This window comes from Cyclopterus lumpus, chromosome 3 (genome assembly GCF_009769545.1).
Source record: "Cyclopterus lumpus isolate fCycLum1 chromosome 3, fCycLum1.pri, whole genome shotgun sequence".
NCBI classification, from domain to species: Eukaryota; Metazoa; Chordata; class Actinopteri; order Perciformes; family Cyclopteridae; genus Cyclopterus; species Cyclopterus lumpus.
The window spans coordinates 29,140,109-29,160,638 of NC_046968.1; the positions used below are offsets into that span (position 1 = coordinate 29,140,109).

The following is a 20,530-nucleotide window of genomic DNA, read 5'->3' on the forward strand; positions in this document are numbered from 1 at the left end:
CGTCTGCACTCAACGTCTGACGTCTGCACTCAATGCACTCAACGTCTGCACTCAACGTCTGCACTCAACGTCTGCACTCAACGTCTGCACTCAACGTCTGCACTCAACGTCTGCACTCAACGTCTGCACTCAACGTCTGCACTCAACGTCTGCACTCAACGTCTGACGTCTGCACTCAACGTCTGACGTCTGCACTCAATGCACTCAACGTCTGCACTCAACGTCTGCACTCAACGTCTGCACTCAACGTCTGCACTCAACGTCTGCACTCAACGTCTGACGTCTGCACTCAACGTCTACACTCAACGTCTGAAGTCTGCACTCAACGCACTCAACGTCTGCACTCAACCTCAACGTCTGCACTCAACGTCTACACTCAACGTCTGAAGTCTGCACTCAACGCACTCAACGTCTGAAGTCTGCACTCAACGTCTGCACTCAACGTCTGACGTCTGCACTCAACGTCTACACTCAACGTCTGCACTCAACGTCTGCACTCAACGTCTGCACTCAAGGTCTGACGTCTGCACTCGTCTGACGTCTGCACTCGTCTGACGTCTGCACTCAACGTCTGACGTCTGCACTCAATGCACTCAACGTCTGCACTCAACGTCTGCACTCAACGTCTGCACTCAACGTCTGCACTCAACGTCTGCACTCAACGTCTGCACTCAACGTCTGCACTCAACGTCTGCACTCAACGTCTGCACTCAACGTCTGACGTCTGCACTCAACGTCTGACGTCTGCACTCAATGCACTCAACGTCTGCACTCAACGTCTGCACTCAACGTCTGCACTCAACGTCTGCACTCAACGTCTGCACTCAACGTCTGACGTCTGCACTCAACGTCTACACTCAACGTCTGAAGTCTGCACTCAACGCACTCAACGTCTGCACTCAACCTCAACGTCTGCACTCAACGTCTACACTCAACGTCTGAAGTCTGCACTCAACGCACTCAACGTCTGAAGTCTGCACTCAACGTCTGCACTCAACGTCTGACGTCTGCACTCAACGTCTACACTCAACGTCTGCACTCAACGTCTGCACTCAACGTCTGCACTCAAGGTCTGACGTCTGCACTCGTCTGACGTCTGCACTCGTCTGACGTCTGCACTCAACGTCTGACGTCTGCACTCAATGCACTCAACGTCTGCACTCAACGTCTGCACTCAACGTCTGCACTCAACGTCTGCACTCAACGTCTGCACTCAACGTCTGCACTCAACGTCTACACTCAACGTCTGACGTCTGCACTCAACGTCTGACGTCTGCACTCAACGTCTGACGTCTGCACTCAATGCACTCAACGTCTGCACTCAACGTCTGCACTCAACGTCTGCACTCAACGTCTGAAGTCTGCACTCAACGCACTCAACGTCTGCACTCAACCTCAACGTCTGCACTCAACGTCTGAAGTCTGCACTCAACGTCTGAAGTCTGCACTCAACGCACTCAACGTCTGCACTCAACCTCAACGTCTGCACTCAACGTCTACACTCAACGTCTGCACTCAACGTCTGCACTCAACGTCTGCACTCAACGCACTCAACGTCTGCACCCAACCTCAACGTCTGCACTCAACGTCTACACTCAACGTCTGCACTCAACGTCTGCACTCAACGTCTACACTCAACGTCTACACTCAACGTCTGCACTCAACGTCTGCACTCAACGTCTGCACTCAACGCCTGACGTCTACACTCAACGTCTACACTCAACGTCTGCACTCAACGTCTGCACTCAACGTCTGCACTCAACGTCTACACTCAACGTCTGCACTCAACGCCTGACGTCTACACTCAACGTCTGCACTCAACGTCTACACTCAACGTCTGACGTCTACACTCAACGTCTGCACTCAACGTCTACACTCAACGTCTGACGTCTACACTCAACGTCTGCACTCAACGTCTGACGTCTACACTCAACGTCTGCACTCCACCAGCTGCAGAGATCAGAACCGAAGCACCAAAGAACGTTCATCAGTCTCTGAGCCGCTGGCGAGATTGAAAAGCTTGTTTCCTTGAAGCAATCAAGACTGCACCGTTCATCACAGCCGGACGCTGTAGAAACGGTCATAACCGTCAGAGTTTCATCTTTTCAAAAGGTCCTCGAACACATCGCGTGTGACAGATGCCTTCAGTCAGAAAAAGCAGCCGAAATGAAGCTTCAATTTGTGACGTTCTTATTGTGTCTCATTTAAAATCTCGCTACAAATAAACCATTTAATCTTCAGCAACTAGTTATCCATGATTGAAACACACACACTGGGATGCTTTTGTCACATCAAAAACTTTTGAGATTATCATTGAATTTCCCTGCATGTACACCAAATAAATATCCAACCACCAGAAGCACCTACATGACCGCCTGTGATTGGGTAACTTGAGTTTCACCCACAACAAACCAACACTGTCCGGCACAAACCAGTTGTTTTGCATGTTCACCAGTTTAACAACGACAAAGCAGAGCAGGAGGGATGAAAGCCAAAGACTTGAATGAACTGAGAAGTTTTAAATGAACTGCCGAATGCTCCGGATGATGCATGTGTACTCACTTCCAGCCGTCATTACTTCGTGCTCCCGCTCCTCCTCCTCGTCGTCCTGTTCCTGATGGCCCTCCTCTCTCTCGCGGTCGGCTCGCTCCTCTAGCTCCGCCTCCTCGTCGATGGTGCGCGTGAACGAGTGCTCCTGGGGGTCCATGTCCAGAGAGTCCTGATTGTCCGAAATCTGACAGAAATGTTACGAAACAACGTCCATGAGTGTGTTTGAACATGTTTATGTTTCATGAACTGTACAGTAGAAAAAATGTAAACTGTCCTGAAGAGGTCTAAATGTGATCATTTTACTGTTATAGTCATCTATAAAAGTGTGTTTGCATAAAGAAACACAACTTAAATGATAGTTTTAATGATGTAATATCAGCTGCTTGTGTTGGGAAGTTAAAAAAGGTAATGAAAAACATCTCCTTCAAACAACTGGACTTATTTAATCAAATAAATCTAAACGTTACAAGATTACATTTGAACACATCACGATAACATCATAACGTAACTGAAAGGAACCTCCGTTCAATAGCCACAGATTTGTTCAGTGGAGCGTTACCCGTTATCCATTATCTCTTACCCGTTATCCATTATCTCTTACCCGTTACCCATTATTCATTATCTCTTACCCGTTATCCATTATCTCTTACCCGTTATCCATTATCTCTTACCCGTAATCCGTTACCTATTACCCGTTACCCGTTAGCTATTACCCGTTACCCCACCATGGTGAGTGGTATCGATCATAACACTATAACTATTTGGATGAGAAGACTTGTTTAATCTTCTAATTAGAAAAAGGAAACCATTGAGTCAAACTCACCCTCCTCTCCCGGGAAGAGGACCTGGTCTGGATGAAGTCCATATTCTTACAGGCCAGCAGGCGGTTCCGGACCTTATAGACACTGCGATAGACCTCCGCCAGGGTCTTAGAGGGTTGGTACCTGACGGGGAAATGAAAACACGCTTGAGCCATGTGACGTTTGATGTATTCTGGCACTGTGGGACAACGCAGAGACCTCTTAACGCATCATCATATCATGTACCTGCCCTCTCCACAGGCTTGGTGCAGCAGCCCTGTGTGCTTCAGCAAGGCTGCCAACACAAACCTGGACACGGTGTCCAGCAGGGACTCGTTACTGAGAGACGCGTTGTCCCAGTCTGCAACAGAACACACAGAACAGTCAGTCAGGCCCAGAGACAATGGGGGTCATTGAGAGCAGAGTCCAAAAGGGGGTACCTTTGCTCATGCCGTAGTCCTGCATGTTGATCCAGAGGCTGTTGGCAGGTTCTTTAGAGGAGCACAGCGCCAAGTCCACCAAGACGCTCAAGTCGGGCCGCAGTGTGGAGTCGAAGGGCTTCTGCTCCTCATTGCCGGACAGCGCCGCCTCCAGTAATGAGCTGATGCTGGAGTCTGGAGGAGACGAGTGGACCAACAGTCACAGAGGAACGAAACCACACGAACAAAAGGTCAAAAGGCCGTCACGGCGCTGCGTCCGCCCCCTTACCGAGCTGCGGGATGTCCATCTCCAAGCCGTTGCTGAAGAGGGGCGTTTTGAGCCAGTAGCCGGTGTCCTGCTCCTCCGGAGAGGTCGGCGCCCCCTGCAGCATCCCACCGAGGCAGCGACCCACCAGCAGGGCGACCGTCCTCTCCAGGTCCACGAGCCACACCCAGGAGAGCGCCGGCTGTGGCAGGGTCGTCCCGGAGGTCGGCTCGGCAAAGTCCGACGCCCCTGGACGGAGAACGTCGCGCGGTATGAAGAAGGACGGCGTGAACCGAGTTGAAAGCGTTTGGTGGACACACACACGTCACAACCTCAGTGGGACTCTTTAACCGACTTACAGCCAGGAATTATATCAAGAACTAGAAAAGTCGAGGAGCCAAAAAGATCTCGAGGACAAAAAGATCAAATTTTTGAATAGAGCCGATATAAACAGCAACCGGGAGACACGAGAGGGTGTACTGTAAAAATAGGTTACAGTTGTTATTGCATGACTAAACATGTTTAGGCAATTTATATCCAATTATAGCGTTTTTCATAGTTTTATTCTTATTGCATTGCAAAAGCCGGTTGAAAGTGATCAGATGACGCAGTACAAGCTTTGAATTCCTGAGATCTTTGCAGCGGATGAGGAAACGCTCATTATATGAAGACTAACTTTCATTTAAGACGCGTTTGGATGATCCGGTGCATGCGCGGGGTTTCCCTGCTCACCGTGAAGGGGCCACTGCAGCTCCTGGTCCTCCAGAGGGGAGGCGGCGGGCAGCAGCCGGTTGAGGCGGTCCAGAGGAGGCAGCAGGTCCAGCAGGTGGCTCAGCAGAGGCCTCGCCACCGACACCGGCAGCAGCAGCAGGGAGTTGATGATCTGGCACAGCATGCTGCCGGCCGCCGACACGTAGATCACGTCTGAGTTTAAAGACACATAAACAACTCAAGAACACTGGCTTCAGATCTGCTGTTAGAGAACAGAGAGAGTTAAAAAGGGTTTGATCAAAGAAAAAACAATAGAGGAAGAATATAAACATTATAAACAATAGAGTAATAAGTATTACACACACACACACACACACACACACACACACACACAGGGACATAGAGAGAGAGGTGAAGGCTCCTCTCCACCTTGCAGCTTCTCTCGCATGCTGCCGTTCAGAGACGAGCTCTCTTGGATCAGGGCGGCCGAGCGGGTGAAGATGTCGGTGGCGTGCGGCAGCAGCAGCTGCAGGTGTTTGTGGAGCAACGCCACGCTGCTGGAGCTCTGAGGGAGGACGTCACAATGAGTAAGGCACCTGACTAAGTACCTGGCTCTAAGGCTGTCAATCACGTGAAGAGATGTCTGTGAAACATGAACACAGTTACTCTGCCTCGCGAACCAGACCACGTGGAGTTCTGACGTTAGATTAAAGAGTAAACAACGTCACATAGCTTCAGACACGCGATCCGATTGGCTCTGGGCCGAGAGGCTCGACTAGAAGAGAGAAGGGGGCGTGTCTCCGCACCTCGGTGACGGCGTTGATGTGGCAGTACGCCAGCAGCTGCTTCTGCAGGGAGCACAGCAGCTGGTGGAGGTGAGCCGGCTGGCTGCTGTCGGAGGAGGAGGTGCCCTGCTGCAGCTTGTCGCTGTTCTTCTCCAGCTCCCCGAAGGCCTGATCCTGCACGGCGTGGACGTCAACAACAACAACAACAACGACATCGGGGAACACGTTCAGAGGTTAAAGGTCGAGGGAAAGAGTCCATCGTCGTTTGTGCAACAAAAAACATGACGAAGCGAAACAAACAAAAATTGCAAAATACCCAATAATAATAATAATAATACTTCCAACATTATTTTTCAGCGAAACAAAATGTACAATCCTGAGGTACACGTACTCGACTAAAGTATTCCATTTTAAGCTGCTTTATACTTTTTACGCCACTAAATAAGATGTATTATTATTAACTAATTAAAAAATTATTAGATTATTAAATTATTCACTATATATATATATATATATAGGGCCTCACGGTGTAGAAGCCCAGGTTCCTGAGCAGCGTCTTCATGAGGATCTCGGCCAGGTGGGTGTCGGGGGGTCCGGCCGCGGTGCCATACGCCGGGTCCGGGGCGGCCGTGAAGCCCGGCCCGGAGCAGAGCCCCTCGGGCCCGTCGGCCGGAGAGCTGTAGCCCAGGAGCGAGGCCACGTGGGTGTGGTCCTGCAGGCTGGTCAGGATGATGTCGAGCTGCATCCTCTGTGGGAAAACACACACACGATATGATCGATATCACTTCTATATCTACACGTTGATATCAGGCTACAGCCACTAAACCGTAAGCTAATATACGACTTCTTTATTCCTTTAACGTGTGTGTGTGTGTGTGTGTACCTGTCCTTTGGAGAGACTCTCCCATCGGTCAGGGCCCTGAGGCAGCAACGAGTGGAGGAGCTCCATCCTCTCTCTCAGTGGAGGCAGCAGCATGGTCGCCCCGACTGACAGAGTCTCAATCACCGCCTACACACACACACACACACACACACACACACACACACACACACACACACACACACACACACACACACACACACACACACACACACACACACACACACACACACACACACACACACACACACACACACACACACACACACACACACACACACACACACACACACACACACACACACACACACACACACACAACGTTGGTTACACAACGAGTCGACCGGCAGCCCTTTGAGGTTAAATCACAGTTTCTATCAATGGAGTCTGGTGTGTTTGTAGAGATCAAAGAAAACCGCTTCAGTTCCCCGTCAGAAAGATAAAGAGGTGAAAATACTCTAAATATAGACTTCGCTGAAAGTGATTTAGATTAATTTAGAACATCACTTTGCTCCATCTACCGCAGTGAAACTCGTAGAAGAAGAAGCTCAAACAAACTCACTTCAGAACATCGGTACTGTCCCTTTAATAAATGAAACCACGTGACTCAGAGCCTCTTCTCACCTCCTGGATCTCATCCGGCACCGAGGAGTCCATCAGTCTGAAGAGCAGGTTCCTCAGGGGTCTGGCCTGCCGGCCTAAGATACTGGTGGCCACGCCCCCGGCCAGAGCCAGAGCCAGGTGATTGGACAAGAGCCGAAGGCACAGCTTGAGGAAGTTATGATGCTCCCTGCAAATACACGCGTTTAATTTATGATGTTTCAGGACAATCCACTTGAGAAATGAAAATATATAATAACAGGTAACAGCGAGCGGCTATTAGTCGGAAAGAAAAATATGAATTAGCCTCCCTGCTTTTAGATAATGTTAGATTCAATTTAAAATACAAATAAAACAGCTCACTAATTATGTTGCGTGATGTACAGCGAGCACAGAACGACACATTGGGGGTTTCTGCGTTCACCTGGATGACGGGAACGGAAGGGGCGGGACTTCACTGTTGATGCCGTCGCAGTAGCGCTCGAGGAAGGAGCGCAGGTGGGAGAAGGTGCTCTCCTCCAGGTCGACGCAGTAGGGCCTGTGCCAAGCCACCACCTGCCTGGAGAGGGGGGGCATGTTGATTAGTATTCATAAGGGGCTCACACTGCACACCACAGTAAAGGTCACACACGAGAGGTTTATTTTTATTTAATAATGGTTGAATCCTCCGGTTAATGACCTCATCGGATTTGACTTTGAAAGTCAGATTCATGAAACGGAAACTCGTGACTTTAGCCCAGAATCACAATATTAAACACTAAAACAAGCTAATTCATATGCGTCGCATACCCCGTTTATCCGACCCTGCAAAGTGAAGCATTGTGGGTGTTTTCTTGCTAATGTGGGACTTTAATCTCAGAGCACATTTGTTTTTTTTCTGGAACATTTACCACTTTATTTTAAAAGATTATCTGATTTATTGTTACCTGCAATGACCCTAATACACCATCATAATACTGATGAACCATTAAATGTTATATATTTTTTACTGAAATATGTGTGTGTATATATATATATATATATATATATATATATATATATATATATATACACATATAACCTCATTAGATTCACTAACGGTCACACAGAAGGAAGTGACTGACCTTTGACTTATATTATGCAATCCCTATTGAACAAAGTAGTCCAGGGGTCGCCCCCCCGCCCCCCGCCCCCATGTGGTTCTGCTGATGCTCCCGTCACTACAGACCATACCTGTCTCTGGGCAGGGCGGTCCACGCCAGGCTGTGGGAGGTGCCGGCTGAGATCTGCTGAATAGCGACCCCGTCCAGGCCGACCACCTTCTTGGGCTTGGTGATGGGCCCCGTGGAGTTGCCCTGGCCGCACTGGCCCATGGAGTTGTTGCCCCACGCGTACACTTCATTGTCTGGATGGAGGTTGGAGAAGTAATACAAGGTTAGATGTCCACATCGCAGTAAATAATAAAGAGGTAGAACCTGTACGGGCTTATGTAATGTCCAGCTTCAGTTAAGCATTAGCTCAAACAAACAGGGTTCACGTGTCTGCTGTTACGTCACGCTACTTATTAACAAACACGGAACCTCACTGAGCCGGAAGGATCGCCTTTACCAAGAGAACGTGGATTCAGCATCAACTTTAAACGATCTCCCAAACTACACAGTTTATCACAGACCGGAGCGCCATTATCGTCAGATTCATGTTTTTCTGACGGCCCCTGAACACATCGTGCGCGTGGAGCACAAATTTGGATATTTTAGAGAAAAAACTTTTTATTCTTCGTGTCTCATTTAAAATAAACTGCTTACTTTAACCAGATTCTGTAAAGAAACATCTAGGAAATAGTTCAATACACAGTATATATATAACATGTAGAGCCTCTAATTATTTCCCAACATCAAACACACTTATTATTGATTATTGTTATATAGATTCCAGTGTTTTCCAGAAGAAATGTAACATGCATTTCTTCTTTTTTTTGGATTTATATCATCGTAACTGCGTCATTCTACACAAGTATGTGTGCGTTCTATCTACTTCTAGTCGTGATGGTTCTGTTTCCAGAGAGGAGCTGGGCTTTTACTTTTATGAGAAAGACCACAGAGAAGAACATATGCCATGAAAATGCCCCTCAAGCTGCTTTTGGGGATCAGAGGGTTCACAGGTGGAGGGACGGCTACCGTGCGACAGGGCCAGGCAGTGGCTGTCCCCGATGGAGATGTCCACCACCCTGGTGGTAGCCAGCTCCTCGATGAGTTTGGGCCTGAGAGCCGTGGCCTCGGAGGAACCGCAGCCCAGACAGGCGCCGCAGCCCCACGCGTACACCTGAGGAACGAGAGAACACGGATCAGACAGAGAACCAAGAGGCAAAGCTAGAGAACCAAGAGACAAAGACAGAGAACCAAGAGACAAAGACAGAGAACCAAGAGACAAAGCCAGAGAACCAACAGACAAAGACAGATAACCAAGAAACAAAGACAGAGAACCAAGAGACAAAGACAGAGAACCAAGAAACAAAGACAGAGAACCAAGAGACAAAGCCAGAGAACCAAGAGACAAAGACAGAGAACCAAGAAACAAAGACAGAGAACCAAGAAACAAAGACAGAGAACCAAGAGACAAAGCCAGAGAACCAAGAGACAAAGACAGAGAACCAAGAAACAAAGACAGAGAACCAAGAAACAAAGACAGAGAACCAAGAGACAAAGCCAGAGAACCAAGAGACAAAGACAGAGAACCAAGAAACAAAGACAGAGAACCAAGAGACAAAGACAGAGAACCAAGAAACAAAGACAGAGAACCAAGAGACAAAGCCAGAGAACCAAGAGACAAAGACAGAGAACCAAGAAACAAAGACAGAGAACCAAGAGACAAAGCCAGAGAACCAAGAGACAAAGACAGAGAACCAAGAAACAAAGACAGAGAACCAAGAGACAAAGACAGAGAACCAAGAAACAAAGACAGAGAACCAAGAGACAAAGCCAGAGAACCAAGAGACAAAGACAGAGAACCAAGAGACAACGCCAGAGAACCAAGAAACAAAGACAGAGAACCAAGAGACAAAGACAGAGAACCAAGAAACAAAGACAGAGAACCAAGAGACAAAGCCAGAGAACCAAGAGACAAAGACAGAGAACCAAGAAACAAAGACAGAGAACCAAGAAACAAAGACAGAGAACCAAGAGACAAAGCCAGAGAACCAAGAGACAAAGACAGAGAACCAAGAAACAAAGACAGAGAACCAAGAGACAAAGCCAGAGAACCAAGAGACAAAGACAGAGAACCAAGAAACAAAGACAGAGAACCAAGAGACAAAGACAGAGAACCAAGAAACAAAGACAGAGAACCAAGAGACAAAGCCAGAGAACCAAGAGACAACGCCAGAGAACCAAGAAACAAAGACAGAGAACCAAGAGACAAAGACAGAGAACCAAGAAACAAAGCCAGAGAACCAAGAGACAAAGACAGAGAACCAAGAGACAAAGACAGAGAACCAAGAGACAAAGACAGAGAACCAAGAGACAAAGACAGAGAACCAAGAAACAAAGCCAGAGAACCAAGAGACAAAGACAGAGAACCAAGAGACAAAGACAGAGAAGCAAGATACAAAGCCAGAGAACCAAGAGACAAAGACAGAGAACCAAGAGACAAAGACAGAACCAAGAGACAAAGCCATAGAACCAAGAGACAAAGACAGAACCAAGAGACAAAGCTAGAGAACCAAGAGACAAAGCCAGAGAACCAAGAGACAAAGACAGATAAGCAAGAGACAGAGAACCAAGAGGCAAAGCTAGAGAACCAAGAGACAAAGCCAGAGAACCAAGAGACAAAGACAGAGAACCAAGAAACAAAGACAGAGAACCAAGAGACAAAGACAGAAAACCAAGAAACAAAGACAGAGAACCAAGAGACAAAGCCAGAGAACCAAGAGACAAAGACAGAGAACCAAGAGACAAAGCCAGAGAACCAAGAAACAAAGACAGAGAACCAAGAGACAAAGACAGAGAACCAAGAGACAAAGACAGAGAACCAAGAGACAAAGACAGAGAACCAAGAGACAAAGACAGAGAACCAAGAGACAAAGACAGAGAACCAAGAAACAAAGCCAGAGAACCAAGAGACAAAGACAGAGAACCAAGAGACAAAGACAGAGAACCAAGAGACAAAGACAGAGAACCAAGATACAAAGACAGAGAAGCAAGATACAAAGCCAGAGAACCAAGAGACAAAGAACCAAGAGACAAAGACAGAGAACCAAGAGACAAAGACAGAGAACCAAGAGACAAAGACAGAGAACCAAGAAACAAAGCCAGAGAACCAAGAGACAAAGACAGAGAACCAAGAGACAAAGACAGAGAAGCAAGATACAAAGCCAGAGAACCAAGAGACAAAGACAGAGAACCAAGAGACAAAGACAGAACCAAGAGACAAAGCCATAGAACCAAGAGACAAAGACAGAACCAAGAGACAAAGCTAGAGAACCAAGAGACAAAGCCAGAGAACCAAGAGACAAAGACAGATAAGCAAGAGACAGAGAACCAAGAGGCAAAGCTAGAGAACCAAGAGACAAAGCCAGAGAACCAAGAGACAAAGACAGAGAACCAAGAAACAAAGACAGAGAACCAAGAGACAAAGACAGAAAACCAAGAAACAAAGACAGAGAACCAAGAGACAAAGCCAGAGAACCAAGAGACAAAGACAGAGAACCAAGAGACAAAGCCAGAGAACCAAGAAACAAAGACAGAGAACCAAGAGACAAAGACAGAGAACCAAGAGACAAAGACAGAGAACCAAGAGACAAAGACAGAGAACCAAGAGACAAAGACAGAGAACCAAGAGACAAAGACAGAGAACCAAGAAACAAAGCCAGAGAACCAAGAGACAAAGACAGAGAACCAAGAGACAAAGACAGAGAACCAAGAGACAAAGACAGAGAACCAAGATACAAAGACAGAGAAGCAAGATACAAAGCCAGAGAACCAAGAGACAAAGACAGAGAACCAAGAAACAAAGACAGAGAAGCAAGATACAAAGCCAGAGAACCAAGAGACAAAGACAGAGAACCAAGAGACAAAGACAGAGAACCAAGAGACAAAGACAGAGAAGCAAGATACAAAGCCAGAGAACCAAGAGACAAAGACAGAGAACCAAGAGACAAAGACAAAGAACCAAGAGACAAAGCCAGAGAACCAAGAGGCAAAGACAGAACCAAGAGGCAAAGACAGAACCAAGAGACAAAGACAGATAAGCAAGAGACAAAGACAGAACTAAGAGACAAAGCCAGAGAACCAAGAGACAAAGCCAGAGAACCAAGAGGCAAATACAGAGAACCAAGAGGCAAAGACAGAGAACCAAGAGACAAAGCCAGAGAACCAAGAGACAAATACAGATAAGCAAGAGACAGAGAACCAAGAGGCAGAGCTAGAGAACCAAGAGACAAAGACAGAGAACCAAGAGACAAAGCCAGAGAACCAAGAGGCAAAGCCAGAGAACCAAGAGACAAAGACAGAGAACCAAGAGACAAAGCCAGAGAACCAAGAGACAAAGACAGAACCAAGAGACAAAGCCAGAGAACCAAGAGGCAAAGACAGAACCAAGAGACAAAGACAGAACCAAGAGGCAAAGACAGAGAACCAAGAGACAAAGACAGAACCAAGCGACAAAGCCAGAGAACAAAGAGACAAAGACAGAAACAAGAGACAAAGCCAGAGAACCAAGAGACAAAGCCAGAGAACCAAGAGACAAAGACAGAGAACCAAGAGACAAAGCCAGAGAACAAAGAGACAAAAACAGAAACAAGAGACAAAGCCAGAGAACCAAGAGACAAAGACAGAACCAAGAGACAAAGCCAGAGAACCAAGAGACAAAGACAGATAAGCAAGAGACAGAGAACCAAGAGGCAAAGCTAGAGAACCAAGAGACAAAGACAGAGAACCAAGAGACAAAGCCAGAGAACCAAGAGGCAAAGCCAGAGAACCAAGAGACAAAGACAGAGAACCAAGAGACAAAGACAGAACCAAGAGACAAAGCCAGAGAACCAAGAGGCAAAGACAGAACCAAGAGACAAAGACAGAGAACCAAGAGACAAAGACAGAGAACCAAGAGACAAAGACAGAACCAAGAGACAAAGCCATAGAACCAAGAGACAAAGACAGAACCAAGAGACAAAGCTAGAGAACCAAGAGACAAAGCCAGAGAACCAAGAGACAAAGACAGATAAGCAAGAGACAGAGAACCAAGAGGCAAAGCTAGAGAACCAAGAGACAAAGACAGAGAACCAAGAGACAAAGCCAGAGAACCAAGAGGCAAAGCCAGAGAACCAAGAAACAAAGACAGAGAACCAAGAGACAAAGACAGAGAACCAAGAGACAAAGACAGAACCAAGAGACAAAGCCAGAGAACCAAGAGGCAAAGACAGAACCAAGAGACAAAGACAGAACCAAGAGACAAAGCCAGAGAACCAAGAGGCAAAGACAGAACCAAGAGACAAAGCCATAGAACCAAGAGACAAAGACAGAACCAAGAGACAAAGACAGAACCAAGAGACAAAGCCAGAGAACCAAGAGACAAAGACAGAACCAAGAGACAAAGCCAGAGAACCAAGAGACAAAGACAGAACCAAACGACAAAGCCAGAGAACAAAGCGACAAAGCCAGAACCAAGAGACAAAGCCAGAGAACCAAGAGACAAAGCCAGAGAACCAAGAGACAAAGACAGAACCAAGAGACAAAGCCAGAGAACCAAGAGACAAAGCCAGAGAACCAAGAGACAAAGACAGAACCAAGAGACAAAGCCAGAGAACCAAGAGGCAAAGACAGAGAACCAAGAGACAAAGACAGAACCAAGAGACAAAGACAGAACCAAGAGACAAAGCCAGAGAACCAAGAGACAAAGACAGAACCAAGCGACAAAGCCAGAGAACCAAGAGACAAAGACAGAACCAAGAGACAAAGCCAGAGAACAAAGAGACAAAGACAGAACCAAGAGACAAAGACAGAGAACCAAGAGACAAAGACAGAGAACCAAGAAACAAAGCCAGAGAACCAAGAGACAAAGACAGAGAACCAAGAGACAAAGACAGAGAACCAAGAGACAAAGACGGAGAAGCAAGATACAAAGCCAGAGAACCAAGAGACAAAGACAGAGAACCAAGAGACAAAGACAGAAAACCAAGAGACAAAGACAGAGAACCAAGAGGCAAAGACAGAACCAAGAGACAAAGACAGATAAGCAAGAGACAAAGACAGAACCAAGAGACAAAGCCAGAGAACCAAGAGACAAAGCCAGAGAACCAAGAGGCAAATACAGAGAACCAAGAGACAAATACAGATAAGCAAGAGACAGAGAACCAAGAGGCAGAGCTAGAGAACCAAGAGACAAAGACAGAGAACCAAGAGACAAAGACAGAGAACCAAGAGACAAAGACAGAACCAAGAGACAAAGCCAGAGAACCAAGAGGCAAAGACAGAACCAAGAGACAAAGACAGAACCAAGAGACAAAGACAGAGAACCAAGAGACAAAGACAGAGAACCAAGAGACAAAGACAGAACCAAGAGACAAAGCCAGAGAACCAAGAGGCAAAGACAGAACCAAGAGACAAAGACAGAACCAAGAGACAAAGACAGAGAACCAAGAGACAAAGACAGAACCAAGAGACAAAGCCAGAGAACCAAGAGACAAAGACAGAACCAAGAGACAAAGACAGAACCAAGAGACAAAGCCAGAGAACCAAGAGACAAAGACAGAACCAAGCGACAAAGCCAGAGAACAAAGAGACAAAAACAGAAACAAGAGACAAAGCCAGAGAACCAAGAGACAAAGACAGAACCAAGAGACAAAGCCAGAGAACCAAGAGGCAAAGCCAGAGAACCAAGAGACAAAGACAGAGAAGCAAGAGACAAAGCCAGAGAACCAAGAGGCAAAGACAGAGAAGCAAGATACAAAGCCAGAGAACCAAGAGACAAAGACAGAGAACCAAGAGACAAAGATAGAACCAAGAGACAAAGCCAGATAACCAAGAGACAAAGACAGAACCAAGAGACAAAGCCAGAGAACCAAGAGACAAAGACAGAACCAAGCGACAAAGCCAGAGAACAAAGAGACAAAGCCAGAGAACCAAGAGACAAAGACAGAACCAAGAGACAAAGCCAGACAACCAAGAGGCAAACACAGAGAACCAAGAGACAAAGCCAGAGAACCAAGAGACAAAGACAGATAAGCAAGAGACAGAGAACCAAGAGGCAAAGCTAGAGAACCAAGAGACAAAGACAGAGAACCAAGAGACAAAGCCAGAGAACCAAGAGGCAAAGCCAGAGAACCAAGAGACAAAGACAGAGAACCAAGAGACAAAGACAGAACCAAGAGACAAAGACAGAGAACCAAGAGGCAAAGACAGAACCAAGAGACAAAGACAGAGAAGCAAGAGGCAAAGACAGAACCAAGAGGCAAAGACAGAGAACCAAGAGACAAAGACAGAGAACCAAGAGACAAAGCCAGAGAACCAAGAGACAAAGACAGAGAACCAAGAGACAAAGACAGAGAACCAAGAGGCAAAGACAGAGAACCAAGAGACAAAGCCAGAGAACCAAGAGGCAAAGACAGAGAACCAAGAGCCAAAGAACAGAGAACATACCTGTCCGGTGGAGGTCAAGGCGAGAGACGACTGGCTCCCTGCACACACCTTTCGGATGAACATCCCTTGCAGGGCTTCCACGACCTTTGGCTTGTAGACCCGGTTGGTGTCACCGTGACCGAGTTTTCCTGAAGGACAACACGCGCATGAGCAGACGCTCCATCGCAGTAGCATTACGTCATATTTAAAGTAGCATTACGTAGCATTACGTCATAGTTAAAGTAGCATTACGTCATATTTAAAGTAGCATTACGTCATAGTTAAAGTAGCATTACGTCATAGTTAAAGTAGCATTACGTCATATATAAAGTTAAAGTAGAATTACGTAATATTTAAAGTTAAAGTAGCATTACGTCGTATATAAAGTTAAAGTAGCATTACGTAATATTTAAAGTTAAAGTAGCATTACGTCATATTTAAAGTTAAAGTAGCATTACGTCATATATAAAGTTAAAGTAGCATTACGTCATATATAAAGTTAAAGTAGAATTACGTAATATTTAAAGTTAAAGTAGCATTACGTCATATTTAAAGTTAAAGTAGCATTACGTCATATATAAAGTTAAAGTAGAATTACGTAATATTTAAAGTTAAAGTAGCATTACGTCATATTTAAAGTTAAAGTAGCATTACGTAATATTTAAAGTTAAAGTAGCATTACGTCATATTTAAAGTAGCATTAGGTCATATTTAAAGTAGCATTACGTCATATTTAAAGTAGCATTACGTCATATTTAAAGTAGCATTAGGTCATATTTAAAGTAGCATTATGTCATATTTAAAGTAGCATTACGTCATATTTAAAGTAGCGTCATAGTTAAAGTAGCATTACGTCATATTTAAAGTAGCATTAGGTCATATTTAAAGTAGCATTACGTCATATTTAAAGTAGCATTAGGTCATATTTAAAGTAGCATTATGTCATATTTAAAGTAGCATTACGTCATATTTAAAGTTAAAGTAGCATTACGTAATATTTAAAGTTAAAGTAGCATTACGTCATATTTAAAGTAGCATTAGGTCATATTTAAAGTAGCATTACGTCATATTTAAAGTAGCATTAGGTCATATTTAAAGTAGCATTAGGTCATATTTAAAGTTAAAGTAGCATTAGGTCATATTTAAAGTTAAAGTAGCATTAGGTCATATTTAAAGTAGCATTACGTCATATTTAAAGTTAAAGTAGCATTAGGTCATATTTAAAGTAGCATTAGGTCATATTTAAAGTTAAAGTAGCATTACGTCATATTTAAAGTAGCATTAGGTCATATTTAAAGTAGCATTACGTCATATTTAAAGTTAAAGTAGCATTACGTCATATTTAAAGTAGCATTAGGTCATATTTAAAGTAGCATTACGTCATATTTAAAGTAGCATTAGGTCATATTTAAAGTTAAAGTAGCATTACGTCATATTTAAAGTAGCATTAGGTCATATTTAAAGTAGCATTACGTCATATTTAAAGTTAAAGTAGCATTACGTCATATTTAAAGTAGCATTACGTCATATTTAAAGTAGCATTAGGTCATATTGAAAGTAGCATTATGTCATATTTAAAGTAGCATTACGTCATATTTAAAGTAGCGTCATAGTTAAAGTAGCATTACGTCATATTTAAAGTAGCATTAGGTCATATTTAAAGTAGCATTACGTCATATTTAAAGTAGCATTAGGTCATATTTAAAGTAGCATTACGTCATATTTAAAGTAGCGTCATAGTTAAAGTAGCATTACGTCATATTTAAAGTAGCATTAGGTCATATTTAAAGTAGCATTACGTCATATTTAAAGTAGCATTAGGTCATATTTAAAGTAGCATTACGTCATATTTAAAGTAGCATTACGTCATATTTAAAGTAGCGTCATAGTTAAAGTAGCATTACGTCATATTTAAAGTAGCATTAGGTCATATTTAAAGTAGCATTAGGTCATATTTAAAGTTAAAGTAGCATTAGGTCATATTTAAAGTAGCATTACGTCATATTTAAAGTAGCGTCATAGTTAAAGTAGCATTACGTCATATTTAAAGTAGCATTACGTCATATTTAAAGTAGCATTAGGTCATATTTAAAGTTAAAGTAGCATTAGGTCATATTTAAAGTAGCATTAGGTCATATTTAAAGTTAAAGTAGCATTACGTCATATTTAAAGTAGCATTATGTCATATTTAAAGTAGCATTACGTCATATTTAAAGTAGCATTAGGTGATATTTAAAGTAGCATTATGTCATATTTAAAGTAGCATTACGTCATATTTAAAGTAGCGTCATAGTTAAAGTAGCATTACGTCATATTTAAAGTAGCATTAGGTCATATTTAAAGTAGCATTACGTCATATTTAAAGTAGCATTAGGTCATATTTAAAGTAGCATTATGTCATATTTAAAGTAGCATTACGTCATATTTAAAGTTAAAGTAGCATTACGTAATATTTAAAGTTAAAGTAGCATTACGTCATATTTAAAGTAGCGTCATAGTTAAAGTAGCATTACGTCATATTTAAAGTGGCATTAGGTCATATTTAAAGTAGCATTACGTCATATTTAAAGTAGCATTAGGTCATATTTAAAGTAGCATTACGTCATATTTAAAGTTAAAGTAGCATTAGGTCATATTTAAAGTAGCATTAGGTCATATTTAAAGTTAAAGTAGGATTAGGTCATATTTAAAGTAGCATTACGTCATATTTAAAGTTAAAGTAGCATTACGTAATATTTAAAGTTAAAGTAGCATTATGTCATATTTAAAGTAGCATTATGTCATATTTAAAGTAGCATTACGTCATATTTAAAGTTAAAGTAGCATTACGTAATATTTAAAGTTAAAGTAGCATTACGTAATATTTAAAGTTAAAGTAGCATTACGTCATATTTAAAGTAGCATTAGGTCATATTTAAAGTAGCATTACGTCATATTTAAAGTAGCATTACGTCATATTTAAAGTAGCATTAGGTCATATTTAAAGTAGCATTATGTCATATTTAAAGTAGCATTACGTCATATTTAAAGTAGCGTCATAGTTAAAGTAGCATTACGTCATATTTAAAGTAGCATTAGGTCATATTTAAAGTAGCATTACGTCATATTTAAAGTAGCATTAGGTCATATTTAAAGTAGCATTACGTCATATTTAAAGTAGCGTCATAGTTAAAGTAGCATTACGTCATATTTAAAGTGGCATTAGGTCATATTTAAAGTAGCATTACGTCATATTTAAAGTAGCATTAGGTCATATTTAAAGTAGCATTACGTCATATTTAAAGTTAAAGTAGCATTACGTCATATTTAAAGTTAAAGTAGCATTAGGTCATATTTAAAGTAGCATTAGGTCATATTTAAAGTTAAAGTAGCATTAGGTCATATTTAAAGTAGCATTAGGTCATATTTAAAGTAGCATTACGTCATAGTTAAACTTTAACCACGTTAAGCGAGGGTGCCTCCTCACCGTTGTCGCCTCCTCCGAAGGACCACACGGTGCGCCCGTCCTTCGACAGCGCGATGGTGTGCGAGCTGCCGCACGACACCTCCCCCACGTTGCTGACGTCCTTCACCAGGGTGGGAATGTTCCGGCTGTTGCTGTCGCCGTGACCTGCGTTGGCCGGAGCAACGAGGCGTTTAAAAAACCGCTTGCTTCCACGCCGGGAAATTACAAAAACGAGTCGGGCGACTTACCCAATCGGCCGAAATCTCCTTCGCCCCACGTGTACAGCTCTCCGTCCTCACTGACGGCGGCGCTGTGTCTGTAGCCGGCAGACACGCACACCACCACCTGGCACGGAAGACGCACACGCGTCACCACCGGACAGCACCAACAGTACGTGCACAAGCCAAAGGACGCGTGTTCAAAGAAGAAGAAGAAGGGATGAAACACCGCGTGTGGAGCCCTACCTTCCCCTGCAGCGGCCCCTGGATCAGTTTGGGGTATTTCTGCGTGGAGCTGTTCCCGTGACCCAGTTTGCCGTAATCACCGTCACCCCAGCTGAACACCTCACCCTCCGTCGTGAAGGCCAGCGTGTGGCCGTCCGAGCCCTTGGACGACGACACCTTCTTGACGGCGCGGTGGGGTTCAAAGGTCAGCTTCTTCAGCGTGGACTGGTTGTTGGAGTCGCCGAGGCCCAGCCGGCCGTAGCTGCCCTTCCCACAGGCCCGGACCGAGCCGTCACTCGAGATCACAAAGGTGCAGTACTGGCCCGCCTCAATCTGCAGGGGGGAGGGAGAGAGGAGGGGAGGGAGGGGAGGAGGGGAGGAGGGGAGGGAGGGAAGGAGGGGGGAGAGGGAGAGAGGGAGGGAGAGAGGGAGGGAGGGGAGGGAGGGAGAGAGGGAGGGAGGGGAGGAGGGGAGGAGGGGAGGGAGGGAAGGAGGGGGGAGAGGGAGAGAGGGAGGGAGGAAGGAAGGGAGAGAGGGAGGAAGGAAGGAAGGGAGAGAGGGAGGGATGGAAGGAGGGAAGGAGGGGAGGGAGAGAGTGAGGGGGGAGAGAGGGAGGGAAGGAGGGAAGGAAGAGAGTGAGGGGAGAAAGAGGGAGAGGGAGGAAGGAAGGGAGAGAGGGAGGGAGAGAGGGAGAGAGGGAGGGAGAGAGTGAGGGGGGAGAGAGGGAGGAAGGAAGGGAGAGAGGGAGAGGGAGGAAGGAAGGGAGAGAGGGAGAGGGAGGAAGGAAGGGAGAGAGGGAGGGAGAGAGGGAGAGGGAGGAAGGAAGGGAGAGAGGGAGGGAAGGAGTGGAGGGAGAGAGTGAGGGGGGAGAGAGGGAGGGGAGTAAGAGAGTGAAAGAGAGAGAGAGAGAGAGAGGGACGTTGTAAATCGATGTAAAACTAAAATGTGAATTAAACGGTTTAAAACCAGCGTTTCCTCTGACGCTCCTCCATCTTGTCTCTACTGATCATCCACAGCATGTCACATGTTTGACGGACAGCTGGA

The 20,530-nt window shown here is 44.8% G+C and overlaps 1 protein-coding gene across 5 annotated transcripts in view; it reads right to left on the minus strand.

Annotated features, from left to right (window-relative positions):
- Positions 1-20,530, minus strand: part of herc1 (HECT and RLD domain containing E3 ubiquitin protein ligase family member 1) — a 58,152-nt gene that overhangs the window by 33,744 nt on the left and 3,878 nt on the right. For all 5 annotated transcript variants that reach the window (XM_034529677.1, XM_034529673.1, XM_034529675.1 and 2 more), the window contains exons 5-22: positions 19,508-19,819; positions 19,292-19,388; positions 19,065-19,208; positions 15,620-15,747; positions 9,167-9,311; positions 8,223-8,394; positions 7,435-7,569; positions 7,035-7,200; positions 6,414-6,539; positions 6,057-6,278; positions 5,552-5,704; positions 5,175-5,310; positions 4,767-4,958; positions 4,059-4,283; positions 3,791-3,964; positions 3,597-3,711; positions 3,374-3,494; positions 2,563-2,734 (exon numbers count right to left, since the gene is read on the minus strand). In XM_034529677.1, coding sequence (XP_034385568.1) covers positions 2,563-2,734; positions 3,374-3,494; positions 3,597-3,711; positions 3,791-3,964; positions 4,059-4,283; positions 4,767-4,958; positions 5,175-5,310; positions 5,552-5,704; positions 6,057-6,278; positions 6,414-6,539; positions 7,035-7,200; positions 7,435-7,569; positions 8,223-8,394; positions 9,167-9,311; positions 15,620-15,747; positions 19,065-19,208; positions 19,292-19,388; positions 19,508-19,819 — 2,935 coding nt within the window. The remainder of the gene's footprint in view (positions 1-2,562; positions 2,735-3,373; positions 3,495-3,596; positions 3,712-3,790; positions 3,965-4,058; positions 4,284-4,766; positions 4,959-5,174; positions 5,311-5,551; positions 5,705-6,056; positions 6,279-6,413; positions 6,540-7,034; positions 7,201-7,434; positions 7,570-8,222; positions 8,395-9,166; positions 9,312-15,619; positions 15,748-19,064; positions 19,209-19,291; positions 19,389-19,507; positions 19,820-20,530) is intronic.